We start from the raw sequence: 25847 nt of genomic DNA, 5'->3' as shown, positions 1-25847 counted from the left end.
GCAGGAAACCAGTTTTTTTGGGGGGTGCATTTGGGACGCGGGTGGCGCTGTGGGTAAAAGCATCAGCGCCTAGGGCTTGCCGACCGAAAGGTCGGCGGTTCGAATCCCCGTGGCGGGGTGCGCTCCCACTGCTCGGTCCCAGCGCCTGCCAACCTAGCAGTTCGAAAGCACCCCCGGGTTCAAGTAGATAAATAGGGACCGCTTTATAGCGGGAAGGTAAACGGCGTTCCGTGTGCTGCGCTGGCTCGCCAGATGCAGCTTGTCACGCTGGCCACATGACCCGGAAGTGTCTTCGGACAGCGCTGGCCCCCGGCCTATAGAGTGAGATGGGCGCACAACCCTAGAGTCTGTCAAGACTGGCCCGTACGGGCAGGGGTACCTTTACCTTTATTTAATTTGATTTAATTTGTGGTTGGTTCGGTAAAATTTGGAAAATCGATAAAAACGATTTGGAAAGAAAGAAAGAAAGAAAGAAAGAAAGAAAGAAAGAAAGAAAGAAAGAAAATATCTCCTTCTTGAGTCATTCATTCATGTGTTGGTTCATTGGCTGTCAGTTTCTGCCCTGCATTGGGCAGCGGCTCTTAGGTGAACAGCTCTCCTTGGAGGAACTGTGGGATAGAAATTTTGGGTTACTGGTTCAATGAAGTTTGGAGTTTTTAGTTCCCCCACTTTCAGATGAAGGCTGTGCAACCTCTCACATATCCAGTGGAATTTTCATTGTCTCAGGACCTTAGCTAGATTTCCAGGCTCATCTCTAGTGAACAAACAAGAAAATATGCAGTAAAGATAAGCCTGTATGATATGCAACAGTCCACACAAGTAAAATATGTTTTCCTACACATAATATTCAAGTCCACACAAGTAGCCCAGGACTACAGAGTTCAGTTCCTTCACATTCTGTAACGTTTAGCCTTTGTCTCAGTGTTGTTCCTTTGCTTGCCTCTTAGCTACTACCGGCAAAAGTTCCTTGAATCTACTGGCAAGAAAGCTTGGCGCGCCGATAGCATTGCTGAGGGCAAGTCTGCTCAGAAGAAAGGTCCCATGAAAAAATCCAAATCCACCTCCCTGTCTGCTTTTGCTGGTGCTGCCCGTATCTGCGTCATGAAAGACAAGGAGTTGGAGGAGTATGTGGAACAGCTCCGAGGTGAAAAACGCCTGTGTAGCCAGTTTATAGCCGATAAAAGTAGCTGCTAAGAACAAAGTTGGGTCTGTCAGAGAGAGGGGTTCAAAAAAAGATTCTTACTCTCTTGCATCAGTTAGCACACTGACAATTAGTACGAAGCACGTTAAAACTTGGTTAGATTTTACATCTGTCCTCCATCCACCTTTAAACCAACGTTCCCCATGAAAATACTTAGGCTAGAATAAATCACAGATACTTGGCTTTGCAGATAAGTGATGATTTTACTTACAGAGTTTCCGCAATTACAATAAAGAAGTCTCCACCCATTGGCTGTAAAAGTAAGGAAGAAAAGGTTCCAAACAATTTGAAAAGAAAAGAACTTGGTTTCATTACAAAAGAAATCATGTAGCCTTTGCATTTGCTAAGTCGTTCAGGCTGTAGACATGTGGCTACTTACTTCTTCCAGGAAGGCAGAGTGCTGAGGGGGGAGGGGTAAGAAGAGGCAAAGGCTGCTGGGAGATTGCTAAGGTCCTCCAAGGTAACTTGAGCTCATTTCTGGCTCACGTTACCCTTTCATGTATGCAAGTGTCATTACCACGGGGTCATGGACTGGGAAACAGGATGTATTGGCCATGAAGTGTTGTGCTGACACTAGCAGTCCTGCTCTGGTTTTGCTTTACTGTGAGAACTAGTTTTGGGATCAGGTTCTCATATTCTCAGATAAGCCATTCCTCCTTTTTTTGGTATTACTATTTTACTGAAAAAGGGACGCAGGTGTGGCTGTGGGTTAAACTTGCCGATCAGACTTGCCGATCAGAAGGTCGGCGGTTCAAATCCCAGTGACGGGGTGAGCTCCCGTTGCTTGGTCCCTGCTCCTGCCCACACAGCAGTTCAAAAGCACATCAAAGTGCAAGTAGATAAATAGGTACCGCTCCAGCGGGAAGGTAAACGGCGTTTCCGTGCACTGCTCTGGTTCGCCAGAAGCGACTTAGTCATGCTGGCCACATGACCCGGAAACTGTGCGCCGCAACCCCAGAGTCGGTCACGACTGGACCTAATGGTCAGGGGTCCCTTTACCTTTTTACAGTGGTGCCCCGCAAGACGAAATTAATTCGTTCCGCAAGTTTTGTCGTCTAGCGAATTTTTCGTCTTGCGAATTATTATTTAGACAAAGGAAACAAAGTCGCGAGACGTTTTCGTCTTGCGAAGCAAGCCCATAGGGAAATTCATCTTGCGAGGCAACTCGAAAACGGAAAAACCTTTCGTCTAGCGAGTTTTTTGTCTTGCGAGGCATTCGTCTTGCGAGGTACCACTGTATTTTACTGAAAGAATTTTGATCATAAAGAAATAAAGTGATGCAGAAGAGAAGAACTAGATAAGAAAAGAAGGGGGGGGGATGTGCGGAAAGAAACAATATACAAAAAATGCAATGTAATGTACTCCCATAGATTTTTATATAAATATATATGATGTTATTATCCTAATACATATGTAGCATTGTTAGGATGTGGTTACCTGGAGAAGGCCATAACTCTGTTGCTGTTGATTTACGTGTAATGCATGTAGATGCCACTATGCATTTTTTATTATTATTATTAATTGATTGCATTATTATCCCACCTTTTCCTCCAAGGAGCTCATGGTGGTGTCAGTGGTTCTCCCTTTCCTCGTTTAATCCCCACAACCACCATCTGAGATGGGTCAGGCTGAGAGGCAATGGCCCAAGGTTCTCCAGTGACCTTCATGGACGAGTGGGGATTTGAACCCTGTTCTCCCAGGTCCTAGTCCAATACTCGAACCACTACACCATGCTGGCTCCACAGGGTATAAGAGGACAGGTCTGTGCCTCAAGGGACTCAACCTATAATTTGCTAACTGGATGAATGGATGCACAGTTCGGTTCCATGCATTTACACTTTGTTACGGCAATATATTGGGCCTAGGGATTGGCGCTATAGGCTTTGTAGAAAAGGTGGGTTTGGGGGAGGGATTTGATGCAAGAAGGGGTGCATCAGGCTTGACTACTGTAATTCGCTCTATGCGGGACTGCCCTTGAAGCTGTCCCAGAAACTCCAGCGGGTGCAGATGCTGCAGTGAGGCTCCTCACAGGTTCTCTGCCATGGGAGCATATTCACCCAGTGCTTTTCCAGCTGCACTGGCTCCCGGTGGAGTACAGGGTCAGATTTAAGGTGTTGGTTTTGACCTTTAAAGCCCTTCATGGCCTAGGACCCTCGTACATACGGGACCGCCTCTCCCGGTATGCCCCACGGAGAGCCTCAAGGTCCATAAATAGCAATACCCTAGTGGCTCTGGGCCCTAAGGAAGTTAGATTGGCTTCAACCAGAGCCAGGGCCTTTTCAACTCTGGCTCCGGCCTGGTGGAACGCTCTGCCTCATGAGACCAGGGCCCTGCAGGATCTGATTTCTTTCCGCAGGGCCTGTAAGACAGAGTTGTTCCGCCTGGCCTTTGGCTTGGAGCCAGTTTGATTCCCTCCCCCTCTTTCTTTTTTCTTTTCCTTTCTCCTCCTGCGGTGAGGCAGGGTATAAATAAATTATTATTATTATTATCATCATCATCATCATCATCATCATCATGGAGGTGTTCTCTGGGAAGGCATTTCTGGGTGCAAGGAGGAAAGGGCAGGGTTATTTGAGGGGGCAGGAGACCTACCCACTGCCCCATGGCCTTCCTGCTCGATCCAGACCTAGCTTTCCTTCCCTCCTACCTCAGGCACTCCCTTTCCTAACGTTTGGTTCCCTTTTTCCTTTCCTGTTTTGCCAGAAAAAATTGCCCCATCAGAGAGCCCCTATTCTCAGGTGCCCATCTTCCCCTTGATCCCCAACCAAGATGGCCTGACGTCGGGAAGGCCAAAGAAGAATCTCCAGAAGCTGGAGCAGCTGAGGAGGCAGGAGCCCCTCTCCTCTTTTGAGGACCACTTCTTCCATAAGAAAAGATGGCTAAAGCAAGAGGTGAGAGCAGCATGCCTTCTGCACTAGGCTCAGACCCAGCAGCTGTTTCCAACGTCACAGACAATGAAACTCTGGAATACACATTAGTCTGTGTTCCCCATTTTCAAGGAACAAGAGGTTCCAGCACCTCCCAGTTTAGTTTTGTTTGGATTAGTGAGCACTGAAGATTTACGTCGCGTTGTTGTTGTTTAGTCGTCTTAGTCGTGTTCGACTCTCCGTGACCCCATGAACCAGAGCATGCCTTGGAAACTCACTTTATGTCCATGGAATTTTCTTGGCAAAATACTGGACTGGTTTGCCAGTTCTTTCTCCAGGTGGATCACATTTAGTCTAAACTCTCGCCTACAACCTGTCCGTCTTGGGTGGCCCTGCATGGCATAGCTCATAGCTTCTTGAAGTTATTCAAGCTCCTTCAACACAACAAGGCAGTGATCCATGAAGGGGTTATGTCACCTTATTTTCCCCAAATACAGTACAGACCTAGATGGATTGATTTATGAAACAGATCCTAATGATTTTTGTTCATTGCCAATCACACCCAGCTAAGACTTACTAGATCTCAAGCTCTATAATTCGGAACCAATGTTTTTGCTGAGCACTAATACATTTGCATGGGCATGTTCCCAAATTGGGGGGTGGGAATGTGCCAACACTTTTTGTGCTGCCAGTCAGAGGCGTGCGGGGCGCAATATTGAGAGGGGGAACAAACAGGCACCCCTCACAGCAGGCTCCTTCATCGGAGCCTAGCTTTGCACCAGAAGGAGCTGTTCCTTGGCTGCGGTGCTTGTGCCTGGTGTGGCAGCGCTGTCCCCAGATCAGGCCACCCACCCTCCTTGGCTGCAAGGCACCTTGTGCGCGGCTACAGTAGCTGACCCAGTGGTGGAGAGCATCCCACCTCGCCCGTGGCCTGCCCTGGTAGCGGAGAGCAGGGGGAGAGTGAGCAGCAAAGCTGCCATCTGCTCTCCTCGGCCAGGTCAGCCCTGATATGATAGCCATGTTCAAATATATAAAAGGATGTCATATAGAGGAGGGAGAAAGGTTGTTTTCTGCTGCTCCAGAGAAGCGGACACGGAGCAATGGATCCAAACTACAAGAAAGAAGATTCCACCTAAACATTAGGAAGAACTTCCTGACAGTAAGAGCTGTTCGACAGTGGAATTTGCTGCCAAGGAGTGTGGTGGAGTCTCCGTCTTTGGAGGTCTTTAAGCAGAGGCTTGACAACCATATGTCAGGAGTGCTCTGATGGTGTTTCCTGCTTGGCAGGGGGTTGGACTCGATGGCCCTTGTGGTCTATTCCAACTCTATGATTCTATGACCATGCTGCGGAGAGTAGGAAGAGAGTGGGCAGCAGCTTCCTTGCCCCTCTCCTACCCTGAACTGTGGCGTGTGGGACTTAGCTGCAGCTGCTGGTCTTTCCAGACATGATGGTTAAGCTTTCGTTTTCTTTCTCCTTTCCTTTCTTTCATTCTTTTCTGTACAGCCTAAATCCAACAAGCCCAAAAAGCTTTCCCTCAGTCTCGCACCACAGCTGACACATGGAAAGCGGCGTTTTACTTTCGACAATCTGGAAGAGATCCGACGGGAGGTATGCTAGTCTGTGTGTGTGTGTGTTGTTGATTTTCCAGCAAACACAGAAAAACACAAACAGGAAAAAGAAAGGAAACATACAGAAATGATAACAACATCCCCAAAGCAGTCCCCCTGCCCACATTCCCTGCAACAATATAGATTATAAAAAGACCAGGAGTTGCCAAAAGATTTCCACTCTAGTATACTGCTCCATAGATGCTCATGCATTGAAGGTGGGCGATAAGTCGTAAGAAAGAAAATTGGCCCAAATGATCCAAAGAGAGGTCAAGGGCTGACACCCTTCAGTAGGTTGGGTTCAGTCTAAGCCACATGTCCATATGGTGGAATCCTAACATGTCCGAGTAGAATGGAACTTTCTCCTGGCAGAGTGGCAACAGGATTGCTGCCCGGGTCCCGCCGAAATCAATGGAGCTTCAGCTGGAGCCGTGGCTAACTTGCCCCACCGATTTCAGTAAGCTGCAGTGAGCACAGTCTACACATGTTTGGCAGCCTTTCTTCCTTCATATCTTCCCCCAATGTGTGGACAGTGTGCTGTTGGGAGTTCGCAGGGGGACACAGTGGCAAGGCAGGGCTAGAGCACACTCTACTCTATATAGAGGGAAGAATGCCTGACTAGGGCACGCCGATTAACTTCCCATCTGTGTAAAATTTCCCTTGCTGTTGGCCATTACAGTGGTACTTCTGGTTGCAAACGGGATCCGTTCCGGAGGCCCGTTCGCAACATGAAAAGAACGTAACCCGCAGTGGCGCATCTGCGCACATGCAGGTTGCGATTTGCCGCTTCTGCGTACGCACGTGACATCATTTTTGCGCTTCTGCGCATGTGCGAGCGGCGAAACCCAGAAGGAACCCTTTCCGGTACTTTCCGGGTCACTGCGGGACATCACCTGAAAGAACGTAACATGAAGGGGACGTAACATGAGGTATGACTGTACTGTTCTGACAGCTTCATCTCCCCTTCCAACCTGTCTCCCGCTCAGGTGAAGAAAGCAACAGACGCCTACCGGATGGCAATCGCTCTCCGCGAGCGCAACAAGTCCCTGAAACTCTGGAAGAGAGTGCGCGGCGCAGAGATTGGGCTGGACTCGGGGAGCACCAGCTTCTACCAGACCTTCTCCACGTACTCCTGGTCGTGGAACGTCTGCCAGGAACTACTGACGCCCCGAGAACTCCGAGAATACGACAGGAAAACGCATCAGGACAGCTGCCGGTCATCTGCTGCCGGGGAAAAGCTGATCAGGGCAGGCGGGAGGCATAAAGGAAGCAAGAAGTAGCCCCCCCAGATGTTGCTTACTGTGGCATCCTCCTCTTTCACCGGAGGGCGCTCCGTAGGATGATCTCGGGCTGGCATCCGGGACGCAACTCCCATGTTGGGAAATGCAGGGCTTCACCTTTGTACACTGGCAAAATACAGTGAGAAATTAAGGTAGAAAAGGCAAACCTCTTGTGTCATGGCTTCTGCTTTTCTCCTGTTCCTGAGTCTTGCCCAACTAGGAGGGAAAGCAGGAAGAGGGTGGGGGAAGCATTTGATATTGACTGCCAAGAGCCATTTCGTGATTCAAACAGAAGTCTTCCGATCTGCATTTTAACAGCATCTCCATAGATCCCCCACCTCTCGTAAACAAATAGGGATCCACTTTTAGACTGAACTTTAAGCAAACCCTGACGTTCTGAATTTCAAACTTTGGGATTTCCACACAAGCCTTTGCAAGAAATTCCCGCATCTCAATTCATTTTTATTGAGAAGTACTTAGAATCATAGAATCCTATTGTACAAGGGGATGGGCAGTCCTCCTACCTTATTAATCCTTCCTAGAAAACTGTGAGGTGAGCCATCGTTGCTCTTCTTATTTTGCTGACGAGAAATTATGCCTTGTATATATTCTCAAGCACAGGCTAGGCAAAATAATTGCTTTTTCTCTAGGAATGGGTCTAAGAAATGGGGGGGGGGGGCTGCATTCCTTGGATAACACCTGAAAGAAAGAATATGTTCTATAGCCATAGTCCATGATGTTCATTTGTGTTGCTCCAGCAGTCCTTGCTTTCCTGAGGTTCTCCTTTAAGTGAGTGAAATCATTTTGGGCATCATCAAAATGGGGGAAAGTATGAAGCATTGAGACATAGATGGCAGCAAGGAGTCATGCTCCCAAAATCTAACTCAGCCATATTTGAAAGTTGAATGAGACTGATATCAGGTCTGCGTTTACAGCGTGCTTCTTAAAAGACTGTGCACCACACAAACCTGAATTTTACAACCTAGGTAATTTATACAAAGCAACACATGTATGTTTTTGCACAATTTAGGTTGTATACACATTACTGCTTAACTCTGGCTCCACTGCACTCCTGCTGCTGGTATTTGAAGCTCAGTATACACATAGGATCCTGAAGCTGAGACTCCAATACTTTGGCCACCTCATGAGAAGAGAAGACTCCCTGGAAAAGACCCTGGTGTTGGGAAAGATGGAGGGCACAAGGAGAAGGGGACAACAGAGGACGAGATGGTTGGATAGTGTTGTCGAAGCTACCAGCATGAGTTTGACCAAACTGCGGGAGGCAGTGGAAGACAGGAGTGCCTGGCGTGCTCTGGTCCATGGGGTCATGAAGAGTCGGACACGACTAAACGACTAAACAACCAGTGGCGTAGCGTGGGGGGTGCAGGGGGGGCCGGCCGCACCGGGCGCAACATCTGGGGTTAGGGCAAATCCACAGGTTAGGGGGCGCAAATCCACGGGTTAGGGGGCGCAAATTACTTGGCTTGCCCCGGGTGCTGACAACCCACGCTACGCCACTGTAAACAACAACAACAACATACACATAAGAGTTGCCATATTTCAAAAAGTGATAATCTGGACACAAACATTGTTGAGCTTTTTTTAGTTTTCCCAAAGTTGTTGAGCTTCTTATGGCAAAATCACACGTTTTTGAGCTATTTGCTATTTTTAATGAATATTGCAAAAAATGACACTGCCAACATGGGTTGCCATGTGTCCAGATTTTCCTGGACATTTTTTAGCAATTTCTGTCCAGACACTGCTTCCGTACCTCTGCTATGTCCATGAAATTCCAGCAACCCTACACACACATGGTATTACCAGCAATCCATACCTGCCCGGTAGTTTATTCAGAAATGCTGCTGCTTGATGCATTTTCCCTCAAAACAGCTTCCATCCGATTTGAAAACGGGAGCCACATTCACTTTGCAGTTAAGCTGAGGTGTATACGTTTGAGACAGCCATTGCATGTGTGCAGATGACAGCTTCATGAATAGTTCACAAGGGTGGCAGGTGTGGGAATACCAAGCAGGTAATGTGCATCAGGTGGAGGCATTTCAACCCCCGGCCTAGGAGCCACGTTCCTACGGGACCGCCTCTCCTGGTATGCCCCGCAGAGGACCTTAAGGTCCACAAATGACAATATTTTGGAGGTCCCAGGTCGCAAGGTGGTTAGATTGGTCTCAACTAGGGCCAGGACCTTTTCAGTACTGGCCCTAACTTGGTGGACCGCTCTGTCACAAGAGACCAGGGCCCTGCGGGACTTGACATCTTTCCACAGGGCCTGCAAGACAGAGCTGTTCTGCCTGGCCTTTGGTTTAGACGCAGTCTGACCCTTATGTTTCCCTCCCCTTATGGTTTTGATCTATGGCCTACTTTTAAAATGAGGCTGCATTTTAAATTGCATTTTAACCTGTATTTTAAATTGGGTTTTCCCCCTTTTTCTATTATGTTTTTACTGTAATTTTACTGGTGTTAGCCACCCTGAGCCTGGCCCTGGCCGGGGAGGGCGGGGTATAAATAATGTTGTTGTTGTTGTTATTCTCTTTGTGTGTACAGCAACATGCAAATACAACGAGGGAGGGAGTGACCTCATTGTGCTTCAAGCTGCTGCATAACTATTCTGCTTCTGGTCGTCAAGGTAGAGGGGGCACCAAAGGAATGCAGGGCACTGAAGCCGTACCTTCTCATTACAGTGGCACCTCAGGTTAAGTACTTAATTCGTTCCGGAGGTCCGTACTTAACCTGAAACTGTTCTTAACCTGAAGCACCACTTTAGCTAATGGGGCCTCCTGCTGCCTCCAGAGCACGATTTCTGTTCTCATCCTGAAGCAAAGTTCTTAACCTGAGGTACTATTTCTGGGTTAGCGGAGTGTGTAACCTGAAACGTATGTAACCTGAAGCATATGTAACCTGAGGTACCACTGTACTGGAAATCTTGCTTGCTTCCTCCACTTTCCCCATCCCGCCTTAAGGTGTAGCAACCTGCCTTTTTTTTACGATTGCATAATCGCAGTTCACCACCACAAACAAACATTTTGATTTCTCAGGGCCAATGGACTGCGCTTTCCTCGCAAGGCACCCGAGGCTGCAATCCTGTACCCATTGCGAGAAGATGGGATACTGGACCTTTTTCGGCTTGACCCAGTTCAGTTGCTCTCTTTGATGCAGAGAGATTTCCCTCCTCTAGGCGGAGGGAAATACAACAATCTACTGAAAAACGGCGTTCACTCCACGTGCCGCTCTGCAAGTTTCTAGCTCTACGAGTCGGGAAGCCTAAACGGGGCCGAATAGTTCTCATTCTGGTCCACCCGAGGAAGCGCGCCGCCGGGAAAATTAAACGCGGACGAAGGAGGCGTTGGCAAGCCCGACTGCGCATGCGCATTCCGCGCGTCTTTTCCTATTCGGCGCAAAGGGCAGAAGCGTCACACTGCGGTCTGCTTCCGGGTTCAGTTCCCTCCCTCCCGCCTCCCTTCCTTCCTTCCTCTCGCGCTTATGGCGGCGCCCAGCCAGGACGGGAGGAGAAGGAAGCAGTTTGGGAACCGCTTCCTCACCGACCCGGCTCGCCTCTTCCAGCACAACGCTTGGTAAGGAGGGGGGGTGGGAGGAATGAGGACTGCGGTGCGAGTTTTTCCGCATTATACCAATCTAGCTGCCATCAAAACCAAGGAGGAAGGTCCCTGCCCGCGTGGAGCTTGCAGTGAAAGAGGAGGTCGTGCACTCTCCTCCCTTGGAGGTTTTTAAGAATGGCCATCTGTTATGGATGCTATAGCTGAGATTCCTGCATTGCAGGGGGTTGGGCTAGATGACCATCGGGTCCCTTCTGGTTTTTGTTGGCAAAACTTCTCTTTCATTTCAGAATCTGTCAGTCCCCCACCCCCCATCCTCAGATTAACACAGATCTTCGAGGCCAGTTTGTCTGCTGGTAAATAGTAGTACAGTGGTACCTCGGGTTAAGTACTTAATTCGTTCCGGAGGTCCGTTCTTAACCTGAAATTGTTCTTAACCTGAAGCACCACTTTAGCTAATGGGGCCTCCTGCTGCCACCGCGCCTCCAAAGCACGATTTCTGTTCCCATCCTAAAGCAAAGTTCTTAACTTGAGGTAGTATTTCTGGGTTAGCGGAGGCTGTAGTATTTATTTATTTATTTTGCCCTGCCAATCTGGCTGGGTTTCACCAGCCACTCTGGGCGGCTGCCAACAAAAGGTTAAAAATACATTAAAACATCAGTCATTAAAAACTTCCCTAAACAGGGCTGCCTTCAGATGTCTTCTAAACATCAGTTAAATTGTTTACAGTGGACCCTCTAGTTGTGTACTGCTCTGGATACGTAACTTTCGGGTTATGAACGTGCCATGCGCGCATGCACAGAAGCACTCTGCGTGCCGTGCGCAGAAGCAGCGCCTCTGCCTACGGACTTTTCGGGTTGCAGACGGACCCCCGGAACGAATCTAATTTGTATACAGAGGGTCTACTGTATTTCTTTGACATCTGGTGGAAGGGCGTTCCACAGGGTGGGCGCCACCACCGAGAAGGCCCTCTGCCTGGTTCCCTGTAGCATCACTTCTCGCACAGAGGGAACTGCCAGAAGGCCCTCAGAGCTGGACCTCAGAGTCTGGGCTGAACGATGGGGTGGAGACGCTCCTTCACGGGCCGAGGCCATTTAGGGCTTTCAAGGTCAGCATCAACACTTTGAATTGTGCTCGGAAACATACTGGGGGGCAATGGTACACTTGCAGGTGAGGCTAGCTCGGCACAGATGGATTCCAGTGGCTAGGGTTAACGAAACCAGATAAATACTTTTTTCCTGCCCGCAGGGATAACGTGGAGTGGTCTGAGGAGCAGGAAGCTGCAGCACAAGCGAAGGTCCAAGAGAACAGCACAGAGTTTGTGCCACAAGACCAGCAAGGTATTATTAGTGTGCGATATCACCTCTTCTGGCGGTGATATCTCTAGCCAGTCCAGAAGAAATGAGGTGTTATTAAGCCCCACTGAAGTCAGCAGAGCAAATTAGTTGCCTTAACGTTACACTGGAAGACCGTGCCCGTAGGTTTGTTGTGCAACTCATATGCCAGTTTTGTGCCATTGGAACTTGTGTTTGTGAAGCACAGTTCCAAGTCGCTATTAACTTCAGCATTCTCACAAGTCAGCCTCGAAGGTTTGTGCTTCTTGGAACGCTGTGGGTTTGTTGCCGTTTTCCCTTTTTACACATAGGAAGGCGAGATAGATGTGCTTGCCCACTGAATCCATATTTGCTAGGTATTGTGCTTAAGCCTCCCAATCCAATGGATCACCCTGGTTATTTTGAATATTTGAAAACTGACAAAGAGTTAATTATGCCAAGTGACACCCAGTTCGAACATCCTTTGAAGCGTGCTAAATCTTTTCTTTCTTTTTTTCTCCCCCCCCCCTGCTTGTTAGATACAAAAAAAGGGAACAATACTGAAAAGGGGGTACAACTTAAGAGGGGAGAGCAAAGGAAAGAAAATGAAATTTACACAATCTGTTATTACGATAAAAATTATGACAAAAGTTTATGATTACGATTTCATGTTGCAATAAAAGTGAAAAAACTCATTATCTTTTATACCCAACTTTGAAGCGAGCTAAATCTGTAACATACCGTCACAGAACTCACATGGAGGTTTCCACATCTGTATGCAAAAAAAGCTTGCAAGGCAAGCAGGGGGAGATTTTAGCCCACCTTTCTGCTGCTTGTGCATTTTGAGGTGCCCATCAGTTCCATGACAGGTCTGGAGTATGGGTTCTCCTGAACATTGGAATGTTTGTTTATTTTTAATTTATTTATTAAATTTGTATACCGTCTTATACTCGTAGGTCTCAGGACAGTTCACAACACAAAGTTACGATGTACAGAGCACAAAATACATAATAAAAATAATCGAAGCACCAAGATTAGTACAGATTTGACTGTCCTGTGTATAGAAGCCCCCCCCCCCCCATTTTTTGTACGCAGGTTTCTGGAAATTATCTCCCAACAGCTACTGGAAACTGGCTTGACCTAATACCGCAAACAATAGTTTTTACAGGTCTGGGTATGTTTGTCAAAATAGATACGATGGTGGCAACCCATCATATTTGTCTTCCCCATTCAGGCATAAACGGGGGTGGGGTGGGGTTTGCAGGTCTGATCTTAGCATCCAAAGGTGTAAACAGTTAAGGGGAGCTGAACTCTCCGTGATCGGTGACTCAATCTCATATTCCTCAGCTTAGCTCTGATAGCAGAAATGAACCAACCTAGATGGAAAGTGCTTGGCGTGATGGACTGTAGGGAGAGTTTTGGCTACCCTCACCCACACGCCCCTTTTGATGTTAAAATCAGACCCACAGCCTGCTTTTTTTATATGTGGCACATGAATGAATCTATGGAGGAGGCTTTTGCAAATAGGATGTTACTAAATGAGAACGGATCCTGGGGAGATGAAATGTTTGGAAACTTACGTCACTGGGAACAATTATATAGCGAAATACGTCTTCTGGGATTTGCTTCCTTGGAGTGAGTTTGATGGAAAAATTATTTAGCTGGCTTAATTTAAAAAAAAACACTGAGAGTTTCTTCTAGGTTTAAAGTGTTGTCTCCTAAACTGCAAAGCTCCTTCTCTGGTCAAGGACTTGGACTGGAGTTTTTCTCACTTGTACCTTGCCATCTTCTTTGCAGATGCTTATGAGATCAGTGCCAGCAAGTATTGGAATGACTTTTACAAAACCCACGAAAATGGGTTTTTCAAGGACCGACACTGGCTGTTCACCGAATTTCCTGAGCTGGCGCCAAACCAGAATGCCAATACGGTTGACGTTTGTGCCTCTGAGGCTGCTACTGCGAAAAACACAAAAGGCTCAGGCCTTCGGGAGTGCAATGGACTTAGTTCACTGGAGACTGGGATCTTGGAACGTCAGGACTCGGAGATAAACAGTTGTAACTCCACCCACCAAATGCAAACAGACGTGGCAGCGCAGAAACTGGAGGAACAAAAACTAAGAGACTTCCCAGGGTCATCTGCTACTTACAGAATACTAGAGGTAACTGCACAGTGAATCAGAGCCAAAGCATGTTTTGTTGCGCCAATAGTTCCACTTAGCTCAGCATTCTGCCTACCAACAATAGGCTTTGGGGAGACTCACAGATGGAGTTTAACAGTGATGTTTACCCTGTGCTGTTGATCCATTCCCCACCACCACCACCACCACCGCCCATGTAGTTGTCAGGAGCTCAGCCTACACTCGAGTAGGACCCTGGTAGAGACACATGCCTGACTGGCATGTTCTCTCCCTCCTGGTCAGTCGTTTGGAAGCTTCAAAAGCTTTCTTCAGCCCGAACATCACAGCGACTGATGCCAACCGACACCGGCACACTTAGGGATCCGCAGAGTTTGCACAACTTGCATGACAGACTTCAGCAACTCAGCATTTTGGCTAATCGACTTTATTTACATATAAACCCACACGGAGCACTGCAACATGGCTCCCTCTCTCTCTAGCATCAGACAGCAAAGAGAAAGAACAACGAACAATAGTCCCACTTCACGGAACACAGTAACACAAACATCCTGTCTCCATCACTTGCCACTCTGTGGAGTCGAAACATATACCGTCATGTGAAAGGCAACAATCCCATGACTGCAATCAGGGAGCAGGAATTCCAACAGTTATTGGAGAGATATTAGCTGTGAATATGAAAGGTTTTGCTTCTATGTTTATGTGGTTAGTGGGCACCAGTAGGCACGTTGGCCATATAAATCTTCTTTGGTGCCATTTTGTTAGAAGAGTTTCCCTTTCTGTGCATACAGCCATGATGCCTTTCAATTTCACTGTTTGATCACAGGTTTTGTAGTTTTGAGAGGCATTTCAAGATAATTTATACCCTGCCCATCTGGCTGAGTTTCCCCAGCCACTCTGGGTGGCTCCCAATCAAGTGTTAAAAACAATGCAGCATCTTATTTTAAAAAGACATCTGAAGGAACCCCTGTTTAGAGGTTTTTTATATTTAAAAAACTATATTTTATATTTAAAAAACCTCTAAACAGGGGTGCCTTCAGATGTCTTTTAAAAATAAGATAGCTGCTTATTTCCTTGACATCTGATGGGAGGGCATTCCACGGGGCGGGCGCCACTACCAAGAAGGCCATCTGTCTGGTTCCCTGTAACCTCACTTCTCGCAATGAGGGAACCACCAGAAGGCCCTCAAACTGCTAGGTTGGCAGGAGCTGGGACAGAGCAACGGGAGCTCACCCCGTCGCTGACCCAGGGAGAAATATATTTGATCTTAGCACTAGATGAGAGCGTAAGAGGAGAGGTTTGAATATATTAAATTATTTCTAGAGCAGTAGCTATGCTGGTCTGTTGTAGCAAAAATCAATCTTGTGCCACCTTAAAGACAAATGTATCGTGGTATAAACTTTTGTTGTGATGGCTGAAAATATTCACTATGTTTGCTTTATTGGCAGGTGGGCTGTGGAGCAGGAAACACTGTTTTCCCCATCCTCCAAACCAACAAGTAAGAGAGACAGCAAGCAGATTGTACGCTGAGGTTTACAAACCAATAGGATGGTTTTTTTAGTATCTAGAATGGTTCTGTTTCATTTTGCTTTCATTGGCATTCCCAATGTTCCCACCATGGCAAAAATGACCCACATGTGACCTCATCTTCTTCCTTTGCTTCCACTGTGCAGAGGATTTTTGACATTGAGGTACAGGCATCCCCCTCTCTCATGCACGTTCCACCCGCGCATGATTGTGCATACGCATGGTGCCGGGAAATAATTTGATTCCAACTCGGAAATGGCCAGAGAGAGCCAGAGTGTTCTCGTGGCTCACAAGGAAACCCTTGTAAAGAGAAAGAAGGTTCTTTTTATCATATGTGGTGGTCTTGTAGTAAAGTTAAAGCTTACTGGGAAATGATATATAATGAAATGAAAAGGATGTTTAAAATAACCTTTGTAAAAAAAAAACCCAGAAGCTTTTCTTTTGGGAATTATAGGGACAGAACGACATAACTGTATAGAAACTTATTCCTGTATGCGACTACAGCAGCAAGAATGTTACTCGCCCCAAAATAGAAAGAAGCAGAAGTCCCAGCAAAGAAAGAATAGATACAAAAGCTTATGGAATATGCATAAATGGTGAAACTTACCAGAAGAATAAGAAATCAAGATAATTTTTAAAAAATAAAAGAATGGAAATAGTTTATGGAATATTTACAAACAAATTATAAACTGTTAAGAACATTTGCAGGATTGTTGCAATAACTTGCAGTTTCATAAGAGCATATATTTAAAGAAGAGGAATAAATCAGCCAATTAAGTTAATTTGGATATGCAGAAGATATTAAAAATAAATTTCAGGAACTGCAGAAAGAGGGGGAAGGAAGTCAAGTTTTGAAATGTCAAAATGATTGTAAAATTTGTGAAATGTATAAACCTGAAGGATGTATATTTTTTATAAACCAAAAAAACACACCAAAACCCTCTTGGAAGCCCCAAAGAGAACAGAGGCGCTGTGGGGCTTAGTTTACGCTGCTTGGACTTCCGGTTCTCTGTCCTGCAGCTACATATGATATTCATTCCTTATGATCCAGCCATTCTATCTTTCATAAACCAGCATTTTTTTTATCTTCAGATCCAGATAAGATCATTTTCTCTTTCATGCAAAAAGTCTGTAAGAAATTTCCGAACCTTAACAAATGTCAGTAATGATTTTTCTCCAATTAAACCTGTTAACTTTGCTATCTCAGCCAAGCCCAATAGTTTTATCAGCCAATCCTCTATAGTATCTAGGGCTGTATCTTTCCATCTTTGTGCAAATAGCAATCTCGCACTGTAATCTTCCATAACCCTTTTCTAACTGTGTATCTTTAGCCCTAAAAGAAACGAATTCTGGCATTGATTGAATATTAACCTTTAAAATGTATGTATCCACATCCAATTTTTTTTAGCCTTTTTATATGTCCACTAAGCATGATAAAATGTCCCTTCATGTTCTTGGCATTTCCAGCAAGCATTTGAAACATCTTCGTTTATTCTGAATAATTTCTCAGGAGTTAAATACCAAGGATACATCATTTTGTAAAAATTCTCTTTAAGATCATAGCACAGTGTAAATTTGAACCCCTTAGTCCACATACATTCCCTGTTCTCTCTGCCTTACCAGTCTTCTTTGGTTTATTTCAGTGATCCAGGCTTGTTTGTATATTGCTGTGACTTCTCCAAAACAGCGGTAGAGCTCGTCCAGGTAAAAAAAACAAAGCTAAGTAAAAGAAGGTGGTTTAATCATCTTGGCTAGGTGGGAAATGCCACTGTATTTCTAAAAGTACTTGGCCTTTGCTGTTGTCACTTAATACAATTCTGTTGTTAATGTCAGCAAGGCTTTTGCCCTTTGACTCTGCCTAGTAGCTGGTGAGTAGAGACCTCGCTGGAGAACATTGACAGGAGCTGGGTGGAGGCCTTCCTCTTTGACCTCTGGGAGAGGCTATCTTTATATAACAACAACAACAACAACAACAACAACAACAATAATAATAAATTACTTTATTTATACACCGCCCATCTGGCTGGGTTTCCCCAGCCACTCTGGGCAGCTTCCAACAGAATATTAAAATACAGTAGTCCGTCAAACATTAAAAGCTTCCCTAAACAGGGCTGACTTCAGATGTCTTCTAAAAGTCTGGTAGTTTTTCTCTTTGACATCTGGTGGGAGGGCGTTCCACAGGACGGGCGCCACTACCGAGAAGGCCCTCTGCCTGGTTCCCTGTAACTTGGCTTCTCGCAGTGAGGGAACCGCCAGAAGGCCCTCAGAGCTGGACCTCAGTGTCCGGGCAGAACGATGGGGGTGGAGATGTTCCTTCAGGTATACTGGACCGAGGCCGTTAAGGGCTTTAAAGGTCAGCACCGACACTTTATTTTATCTGCAGTATTTCTAGCCTGTTATTCATTCTTTCAATCCTGGAGGGGGGGGGGGGAGAAAAGCAATAAACCCAGAGGATAGCAATAGACCAAAATTACAAAATCATATATGCAGTTCTATCATAAATAAGCAAAATGACAAGAGCATAAATTAATATTCCCAGTTTAATGAAGTACCGTGTTGCAAGTTTACTATATGATGCATACTTTGTTTCAGATGTAGAAATTAGGGCAGTGTGACAACAACTACTACTATTACTACTACTACTTATTTATACCCCGCCCACTCTGGGTGGTTCCCAACAATATTAATAATAATAAAGTGATAAAACATCAAACATTAAAAACTTCCCTAAACAGGGCTGCCTTCAGATGTCTTCTAAAAGTCAGGTAGCTGTTCTTTCCTTGATATCTGATGGGAGGGCGTATGTTTGGTTTGCACATTTGGTCCTGAAGATCAAGATAAAAAGCTCTGTTCAGCAAAAAAAAAAAATATTTAAAATACTTTGTATGCCAACTTTAAGAATCAAAGCTTTCCTCAAGTCATCAAAGTGATGGTGGCGGTGATAATAAATAGATAAAACAGACATACACCCAGCTCAAAACAGGACACAGAGCAGCAAAGAAGGATTACTTCAGGCAAAAGCCAGTGAGAACAGGTGAGCTTTCAGATGTATCCTAAATACAGTGCCCCCTCCCACATACCACCCAATTCAGGCTTCCTCAAACTCGGCCCTCCGGATGTTTTTGGCCTACAACTCCCATGATCCCTAGCTAGCACAGGCCAACTCCGTCCCTCCAGATGTTTGGGACTACAACTCCCATCATCCCTAGCTTACAGCACCAGTGGTCAGGGATGATGGGAATTGTAGTCCCAAACATCTGGAGGGCCTGCGTTTGCCTATGCCTGAGCTAGCAGGACCAGTGGTCAGGGATGATGGGAATTGTAGTCTCAAATCATCTGGAGGGCTGAGTTTGAGGAAGCCCGAAGTAATTGAACTGCACTTTGTGACAGGTAGGGTTGACGTGGGCAGGCTGCCGATTCTCGGCTTAATCTGTTCCGCAGGGTTTTGGCGAGGGTAGAATGTGAAGTGTGCTCAAAGAATACTTGTGTGAACATATAGGCCCATCCAGAATATGACACCTCTCGCTGCTTCGCCTTTGTCCATGACCTGTGTGAGACTGGGACCCCCTTTCCAATGCCAGATGAAAGCGTGGACGTTGTGGTTCTCATCTTCGTCCTTTCCGCTCTTCTCCCGGAAAAGTATGTATGTCATTCTGCTGCTGCTGTGTGTGCGCTTGCCTAATATCAATAGCAGCATGTGGGGAGGGGGGTTTGGGGGGGGTTTCAAAGTTGCATTTTTTATAACTGCAGCAAATCTAGAGCACCTGTAAGCACATGGGTTAACTATGCTGAATACGTGCAACAAAATTACAGTGGTACCTCGGGTTAAGAACTTGCCGTGTTTTTCGCTCTATAATACACACTTTTTCCCTCCTAAAAAGTAAGGGTAAATGTGTGTGCATCTTATGGAGTGAATGCAGGCTGCGCAGCTATCCCAGAAGCCAGAACAGCGAGAGGCAGCGCTGCGCAGTGCTGCCTCTCACTGTTCTAGCTTCTGGCTTAGCCAGGCGCAGCCTCTTTAAAGGGAGTGCGGCTCTTGCTGGCTTTTGCGGGAGATGGGGGAAGGGACAGAGCGCGCGGCCTGAAATACCACTTTAGCTAATGGGGCCTCCTGCTGCTGCTGCCCTGCCACTACACGATTTCTGTTCTCCTCCTGAAGCAAAGTTCTCAACCCAAGGTACTATTTCTGGGTTAGCGGAGTCTGTAACCTGAAGCGTATGTAACCTGAAGCATCTGTAACCCGACGTACCACTGTAGTTTACTGGAAGCTTTATTTTGCTTTCGCTAGTTATTCCAAGCTGATAGATTACAGTGGTACCTCGAGTTACAAACGCTTCAGGTTACAAGCTCCGCTAACCTGGAAGAGTTACCTCGAGTTGAGAACTCTGCCCCAGGATGAGAACGGAAATCGTGTGCTGGCGGTGCAGCGGCAGCAAGAGGCCCCATTAGCGAATGCACACCTCTAGTTAAGAACAGTTTCAGGTTAAGAACGGACCTCCGGAACGAATTAAGTTCGTAACTAGAGGTATCACTGTACTAGCATGTTTCAGTGGCTGCTGAGTCTTTTCCCTCTGTTTTTCTCCCACAGAATGCAGTGTGTAATCAACAGACTTAGCAAACTACTGAAACCTGGCGGAATTATTTTATTACGAGATTATGGCCGTTACGATCTAGCCCAACTCCGCTTTAAAAAAGGTAAGGGGAGTGAACAAGCAGTACAGTCATACCTCGGGTTAAAGTAACTTTGGGTTGAGCGTTTTTGGGTTGCGCTCCGCAGTGACCCGGAAGTAACGGAACGCGTTACTTCTGGGTTTCGCCGCATGTGCAGACACTCAAAATGACGTCATGCGCAGACGCGGCGAATCGCGACCCGCGCAGACGCAGGTTGTGTTCGCTTCAGGATGCGAACAGGGCTCCGGAATGGATCCCGTTCACATCCAGAGGTACCACTGTGTTGCCATTTAATAAAGTAAACAGTCGCTCCCTCTGCATCTCAGCAGTTACTTGAGAAACAGAACCTCTAGCTTTCACCGGGAAGTTAAGACACCAACACGGTCCTGCCGCTGAAAGAAATGGAACGTGTGCTTGTGAGAGAGTGACAGGCATAACCTCTGCTTTTGGGGACCGGCAATGGATGTTGTTTTCACACAAGCTAACTTTTGGGCCTCTAAGACCACCTTGTTTCATCCCCACACAGCAGAACGAGGAAGTAATTTTAAGCCAGGCTATGTCCCGGTTTGCTCTTGCTGTACCCTTGGTGAGATGAATGAATGAATCTTTATTTGCGTCAGCCATTGGCCATAGCGATAAAACAACAATACGATATACAAAAAACTAAAATTAAAAGTCAATTATATAAAATACATTTTAGTTTTGAATCAGTAGTCAAAGAGCGGATCTTATTCTAATTGCCCCAGCTAAAAACCTTGCAACCTTTGAGATGTCTGTGCAGCATATTGAGGATGAGCTTCTGATATGGACAGGGAAAGCAAAGGGCTGGGGAAGGCTGCTCAGCGGTGGGGTTTTTAACATGCAGTCCGCAAACTTCTTCTGTACATTTAAAGGTGGGGGGAATTGACACAAATATACAGCTGCAAAATGGGAGAATGCAAAACCCCAGATTTTCAGTGTTCAGTTGGTAAGGTGCTGAGTGCTTGTGAGCCTGTTGGGGAGCAAAGTACAGGCTGGCTTGCTCCCTTTCAGCCAGGGGATCAACCATAATTGATGTACACCTTGCCAGGCCTTTTTCCTCTTCTTGCTGAACATTCTGCGGCTGCTGAATTGCAGAACCACATCTCTCCGCGCAGGTGCCTGAGTATTAACCGAAGAGGGTAGATGTCTTTATCAGCCTCTTGGCCATTGATAGTTTATCGCTGTCATCACTGTATTTGGGAGGAGGTGGAAGCAACAGTGAACTGAGTTGCAGTCAAAATTCTCATTCCTTTCTTTCAGGTCAGTGTCTGGCTGATAACTTCTACGTGAGAGGAGATGGCACCAGAGTTTATTTTTTCACACAAGGTAACGAACTTGCGGGACGCGGGTGGCACTGTGGGTTAAACCACTGAGCCTAGGGCTTGCCGATCAGAAGGTCGGCGGTTCAAATCCCCACGACGGAGTGAGCTCCCGTTGCTCGGTCCCTGCTCCTGCCAACCTAGCAGTTCGAAAGCACGTCAAAGTGCAAGTAGATAAATAGGTACCGCTCCGGCGGGAAGGTAAACAGCATTTCCGTGCGCTGCTCTGGTTCGTCAGAAGTGGCTTAGTCCTGCTGGCCACATGACCCGGAAGCTGTACGCCGGCTCCCTCGGCCAATAAAGTGAGATGAGCGCCGCAACCCCAGAGTCGGCCATGACTGGACCTAATGGTCAGGAGTCCCTTAACCTTTACCTTTAACTAACTTGCAGGTCCTACCGCAATCTTTATCAATTGGCTGTCACTGATTTAAAGGCTGAATCAGCTCAGGCTTGGTCTCTGGCCCAAAGCAGACAAGAAATGATGTTTTAGAAGATGCTGGTTCAGGTGGCAGGGAGAAGAAATGATGCCAGGATGGATGCATATAACATGGTGCTCTGAGCCATTTCCATTGTGGCCTTTCTACATATGTGGAGCAGTGATCCTGAGAACTGGATACTAGTTTATTAAAAAGCAAAAACCCCGACAATGCGATAAAAAAACGGTTCAAGACTTACATGGGCTTGATTCAGAGGCCACAGCCAAAAAATTCTGTTTGTTTGGAAAATGCTGCAGGCTCCCATATTTCATATCACCGTTCCTGGGTTTCTGTGGCATCTGAATTGGGAAAACGATGGTTCATGCGAAACATGATTTGTTGCCACCGAGCAGTGAGGGTATTTCAAACACTTGTATCAATCGTATCAACACGTACAGGGTTCTTAAGTTATTTCTGCATGGAACCTCTGTTCTGAACGGGGGTAGAGGTTTGTTGTTGCTGCTGCAGTCTTGCAGGAGGCGGCTGCGCCAGAGGGTCTTTTAATTCTGTATTTCTCTTCCAGATAAAATATTAATTTATACCTGCCAGTGTTCAGACTGGAACCAGTCAACGAAATCACGTTATATTTATCTTTATTTCTGGGCTCAATTCATGGTGCGGTTTGTGGCCTGGAATCAGAATTATGTCACACATCGCTTTTTGCCATATAAGCTTGCCTGACAACGTTTTTTTTAAAATCCTTTTACAGCTATTATGACAAATAATGATGATAATATAATAATAATTAATTATTTATACCCTGCCCATCTGGCCAGGCCTCCCCAGCCACTCTGGTTGGCTCCCAGCAGAATACTAAAAACACGGTAAAACATCAGACATTTAAAAACTTCCCTAAACTGGGCTGCTTTCAGATGTCTCCTAAAAGTGAGTTGTTTATTTCCTAAAAGTAGTTGTTTATTTCCTTGACATCTGGTGGGAGGGCATTCCACAGGGCAGGTGTCACTACTGAGAAGGCCCTCTGCCTGGTTCCCTGTAACCTCACTTCTCGCAGTGAGGGAACTGCCAGAAGGCCCTCGGCGCTGGACCTCAGTGTCCGAGCTGAGTGATAGGGGTGGAGACGCTCCTTCAGGTATACTGGGCCGAGGCTGTTTAGGGCTTTAAAGGTCAGCACCAACACTTTGAATTGTGCTTGGAAACGTATTGGAAGCCAGTGTAGGTCTTTCAGGACCGGTGTCATACGGTGTTATATAATGGAATGAGCGGAACAATTACTATCTCAATACATCTCACCGCGACATGCCATGAGGCACAAGAGGATGTATTGTATCCTTGTTCATGTTGATATAAAAAACAAATTAATACCGTAGTCTCACCAAAATGATCATCCAATCCTTTCCTTGCTTGACAATTTCCTTCTTCCAAGAGGTATTCACCTATCTTTGCCACTGCTCAGTTCGATAGGCAGCAAAATCTTTTTACTCTTTCGGTCTCTTTAAAAGATTATCACTGGTTTTATTGTTATTTGTTGTCGTTATCTTGTTTTTTCCCATCTCCATCACAAACCGCCTTGCAGCGTTAATACTTTAAAATTGCATTGCTTTCCTGTGTCCCTTAGATGAGCTGGATTTGCTGTTCTCTACAGCCGGCTTGGAGAAAGCCCAAAACATTGTGGACCGCCGCCTCCAAGTGAACAGAGGGAAACAAATCACCATGTACAGAGTCTGGATCCAGTGTAAATATCGCAAGCCAAAGGGCGACAAGGAATCTCCAGGAGAAAGGAGCAGCTTTCATCCTAGTGGCTGCACGTAGCGAGACTCGGACCTCTCCCCTGGGCGGTTGCCTCCAATACACTTGGGAACTCACTGCAGACTTGGTGCAGCAAACAGGACTGCGTGGTGCTTATATTAGAGGCACAAAGTTTACTGGCACAAGCCCCAATACAGAGCAAAAATTTTAAATTTGCCTGGTGGGTGGGGAGAACCTTCTTGAGATGCCAAGTACCTGCAATTAACTGTAATGCAACTTTGTGGCTTACAGGGGTCTGGGGTCTGAGTTCCTTGGCCTCCTACTGAATTAGGTGGGTTTATTCCTGCAAAAACAGTATGATGGCACCTCCTTCTGCAGTCCTAGCTGGAGAGGCTGCTTCTGGCCACTGACTTGACCAGGAAAGAGGGAAGTCCCTTGCCAAATGGTCAGCTCTTCTTTTCAGAGCTGAACAAATGTTCTTCAGATGCAGGAACGTGCGCCAGACCAAATGTTTAGATGCAGGAACGTGTATCAGACCAATGTCTCCCATGTATGCAGGTCTGGCTGTTTAACTACCGTATTTTTTGCTCTAGAAGACTTTTTCCCTCCTAAAAAGTAAGGGGAAATTTGTGTCTTATGGAGCGAATGCAGGCTGTACAGCTATCCCAGAAGCCAGAACAGCAAGAGGGATTGCTGCTTTCGCTGTGCAGCGATCCCTCTTGCTGTTCTGGCTTCTGAGATTCAGAATATTTTTTTTCTTGTTTTCCTCCTCCAAAAACTAGGTGCGTCTTGTGGTCTGGTGCATCTTATAGAGCGAAAAATACGGTAAATCTAAATAAGATCAACATGGGTTTCAGAGCATTGCATCAGTTTCTGACTGCTTCAAGGAGTTTATGATAACCATGCCTTCTTATACCTACAACATAACTTTTCTACATTGGCGTTGGTGGGGTGGGGGAAGAGTCTAAGAAAGTGTCCTGGGAATCTTGCGGGTTTCTAGAATAATTTCAAGTTGTTTTAACAAATACTCACTGGCATAAGTGATTGCTACTGAATCACCCTCACTGATGGTCAACAAGCACGCTAGAAAAAAAAATGGAACAACCCTCTCCAGCCACCAAATTTTATAAAGTTAAATTATAGTATATTTAAAATAATTCTGAATTTAATGCAAACAGAACATGTTAAAGCCTGCCTGTGTAATTTCCAAAACTGAACCAGACTTGTGAAAATAAGCTAAAAAAATTTAAAGACCTTTTTAAAGATTTTGCATATGAAGCTATGCTTTAGCATTACATCAGGGACAGCCAATGTTGTGCCGTACAGATATTGGACTGCCAACTCCCATCAGCCGTAGCCAGTGATCAGGGATGATGCGAGTTGGAGACCATTGGCTGAGGGACACAAAATTGGTTTCATGAATGAGCCTCAGGTGTGCCATCTTTAGTGCCATGGTGGAAAGGTAAAAAGTCTACAGCTTCCAATTCTGGCTGAACTTGGAGTAACTATATTAGCCTGTTGCTTAGTGCAAACATGCAAGATGGAAATGTGATTTATAACCCTGGCTTATTCACTAACATATAACGGGGAATGAAATTAGTTTTTTAAATGCAAGCAGATTCTCTGATCACCTGCTTGTGAAAAAAGGGGGGCGGGAACCATAATGAAAAATCATTCTGGCCAGTTAAGAGCCCTAATTTTGGATTGCACCTGCAGCTGTACAATAGGTAATTGTAAGAGCTTTGAACTGCTTATTTCCTTTCCATTTCCTTCGGGTTCTTCATAAATTCACTCGTCTCCATAGTACAGCCAATACTTCATGGGAACTTCTCTAACTTTGGTTCTGTGATTCAGACAACACAGTAAACCACGGCTTGCTTAAACTATGGTTTGCAACATCAGCTTCAAATGCTAGCTTCTTGACCCCAAAATGAACAATTTTGTGAGCAGGTTCCACTAAGGAGTTTGTCTTTAAACATGGTTTGCTGTTCTGCACACTAGATTCAGGCTTGTGCCCTTCCCACTTGCCTCTCAACAAAGTGACCATGGGTCAGATGTCACAATAAACCATGGTTTACTCTTATGGGAGTCATCCTAGTTGAATAATTAACTTGTTAACTATCCTTGCCCTCTCTTATTTCAGCATGTTTTTG

General features: G+C 46.0%; 2 protein-coding genes across 5 annotated transcripts in view; both read left to right on the top strand.

The window, feature by feature from the left end:
• Nucleotides 1-10263, top strand: part of LOC114582269 (uncharacterized) — a 110298-nt gene extending 100035 nt beyond the window's left edge. For all 4 annotated transcript variants that reach the window (XM_028703172.2, XM_077917440.1, XM_028703174.2 and 1 more), the window contains 4 exons: nucleotides 948-1144; nucleotides 3905-4092; nucleotides 5573-5677; nucleotides 6663-10263. In XM_028703172.2, coding sequence (XP_028559005.2) covers nucleotides 948-1144; nucleotides 3905-4092; nucleotides 5573-5677; nucleotides 6663-6956 — 784 coding nt within the window. In that variant the 3' untranslated portion in view covers nucleotides 6957-10263. The remainder of the gene's footprint in view (nucleotides 1-947; nucleotides 1145-3904; nucleotides 4093-5572; nucleotides 5678-6662) is intronic.
• Nucleotides 10264-10389: 126 nt separating this feature from the next.
• On the top strand, nucleotides 10390-25777 carry LOC114583689 (tRNA N(3)-cytidine methyltransferase METTL2-like). Its single transcript, XM_028705028.2, has 9 exons — nucleotides 10390-10543; nucleotides 11774-11865; nucleotides 13636-13997; nucleotides 15422-15471; nucleotides 17144-17204; nucleotides 19000-19139; nucleotides 20089-20195; nucleotides 21453-21518; nucleotides 23564-25777. Exons 1-9 carry the CDS (start codon nucleotides 10452-10454, stop codon nucleotides 23755-23757), a joined length of 1164 nt encoding a protein of 387 aa, XP_028560861.2. The 5' UTR covers nucleotides 10390-10451; the 3' UTR covers nucleotides 23758-25777.
• The last annotated feature ends 70 nt before the right edge of the window (nucleotides 25778-25847 follow it).

Source organism: Podarcis muralis, chromosome 13 (genome assembly GCF_964188315.1).
Source record: "Podarcis muralis chromosome 13, rPodMur119.hap1.1, whole genome shotgun sequence".
In the NCBI taxonomy this organism is placed as follows: domain Eukaryota; kingdom Metazoa; phylum Chordata; class Lepidosauria; order Squamata; family Lacertidae; genus Podarcis; species Podarcis muralis.
This window is presented reverse-complemented; position numbering and strand designations above follow the sequence as displayed.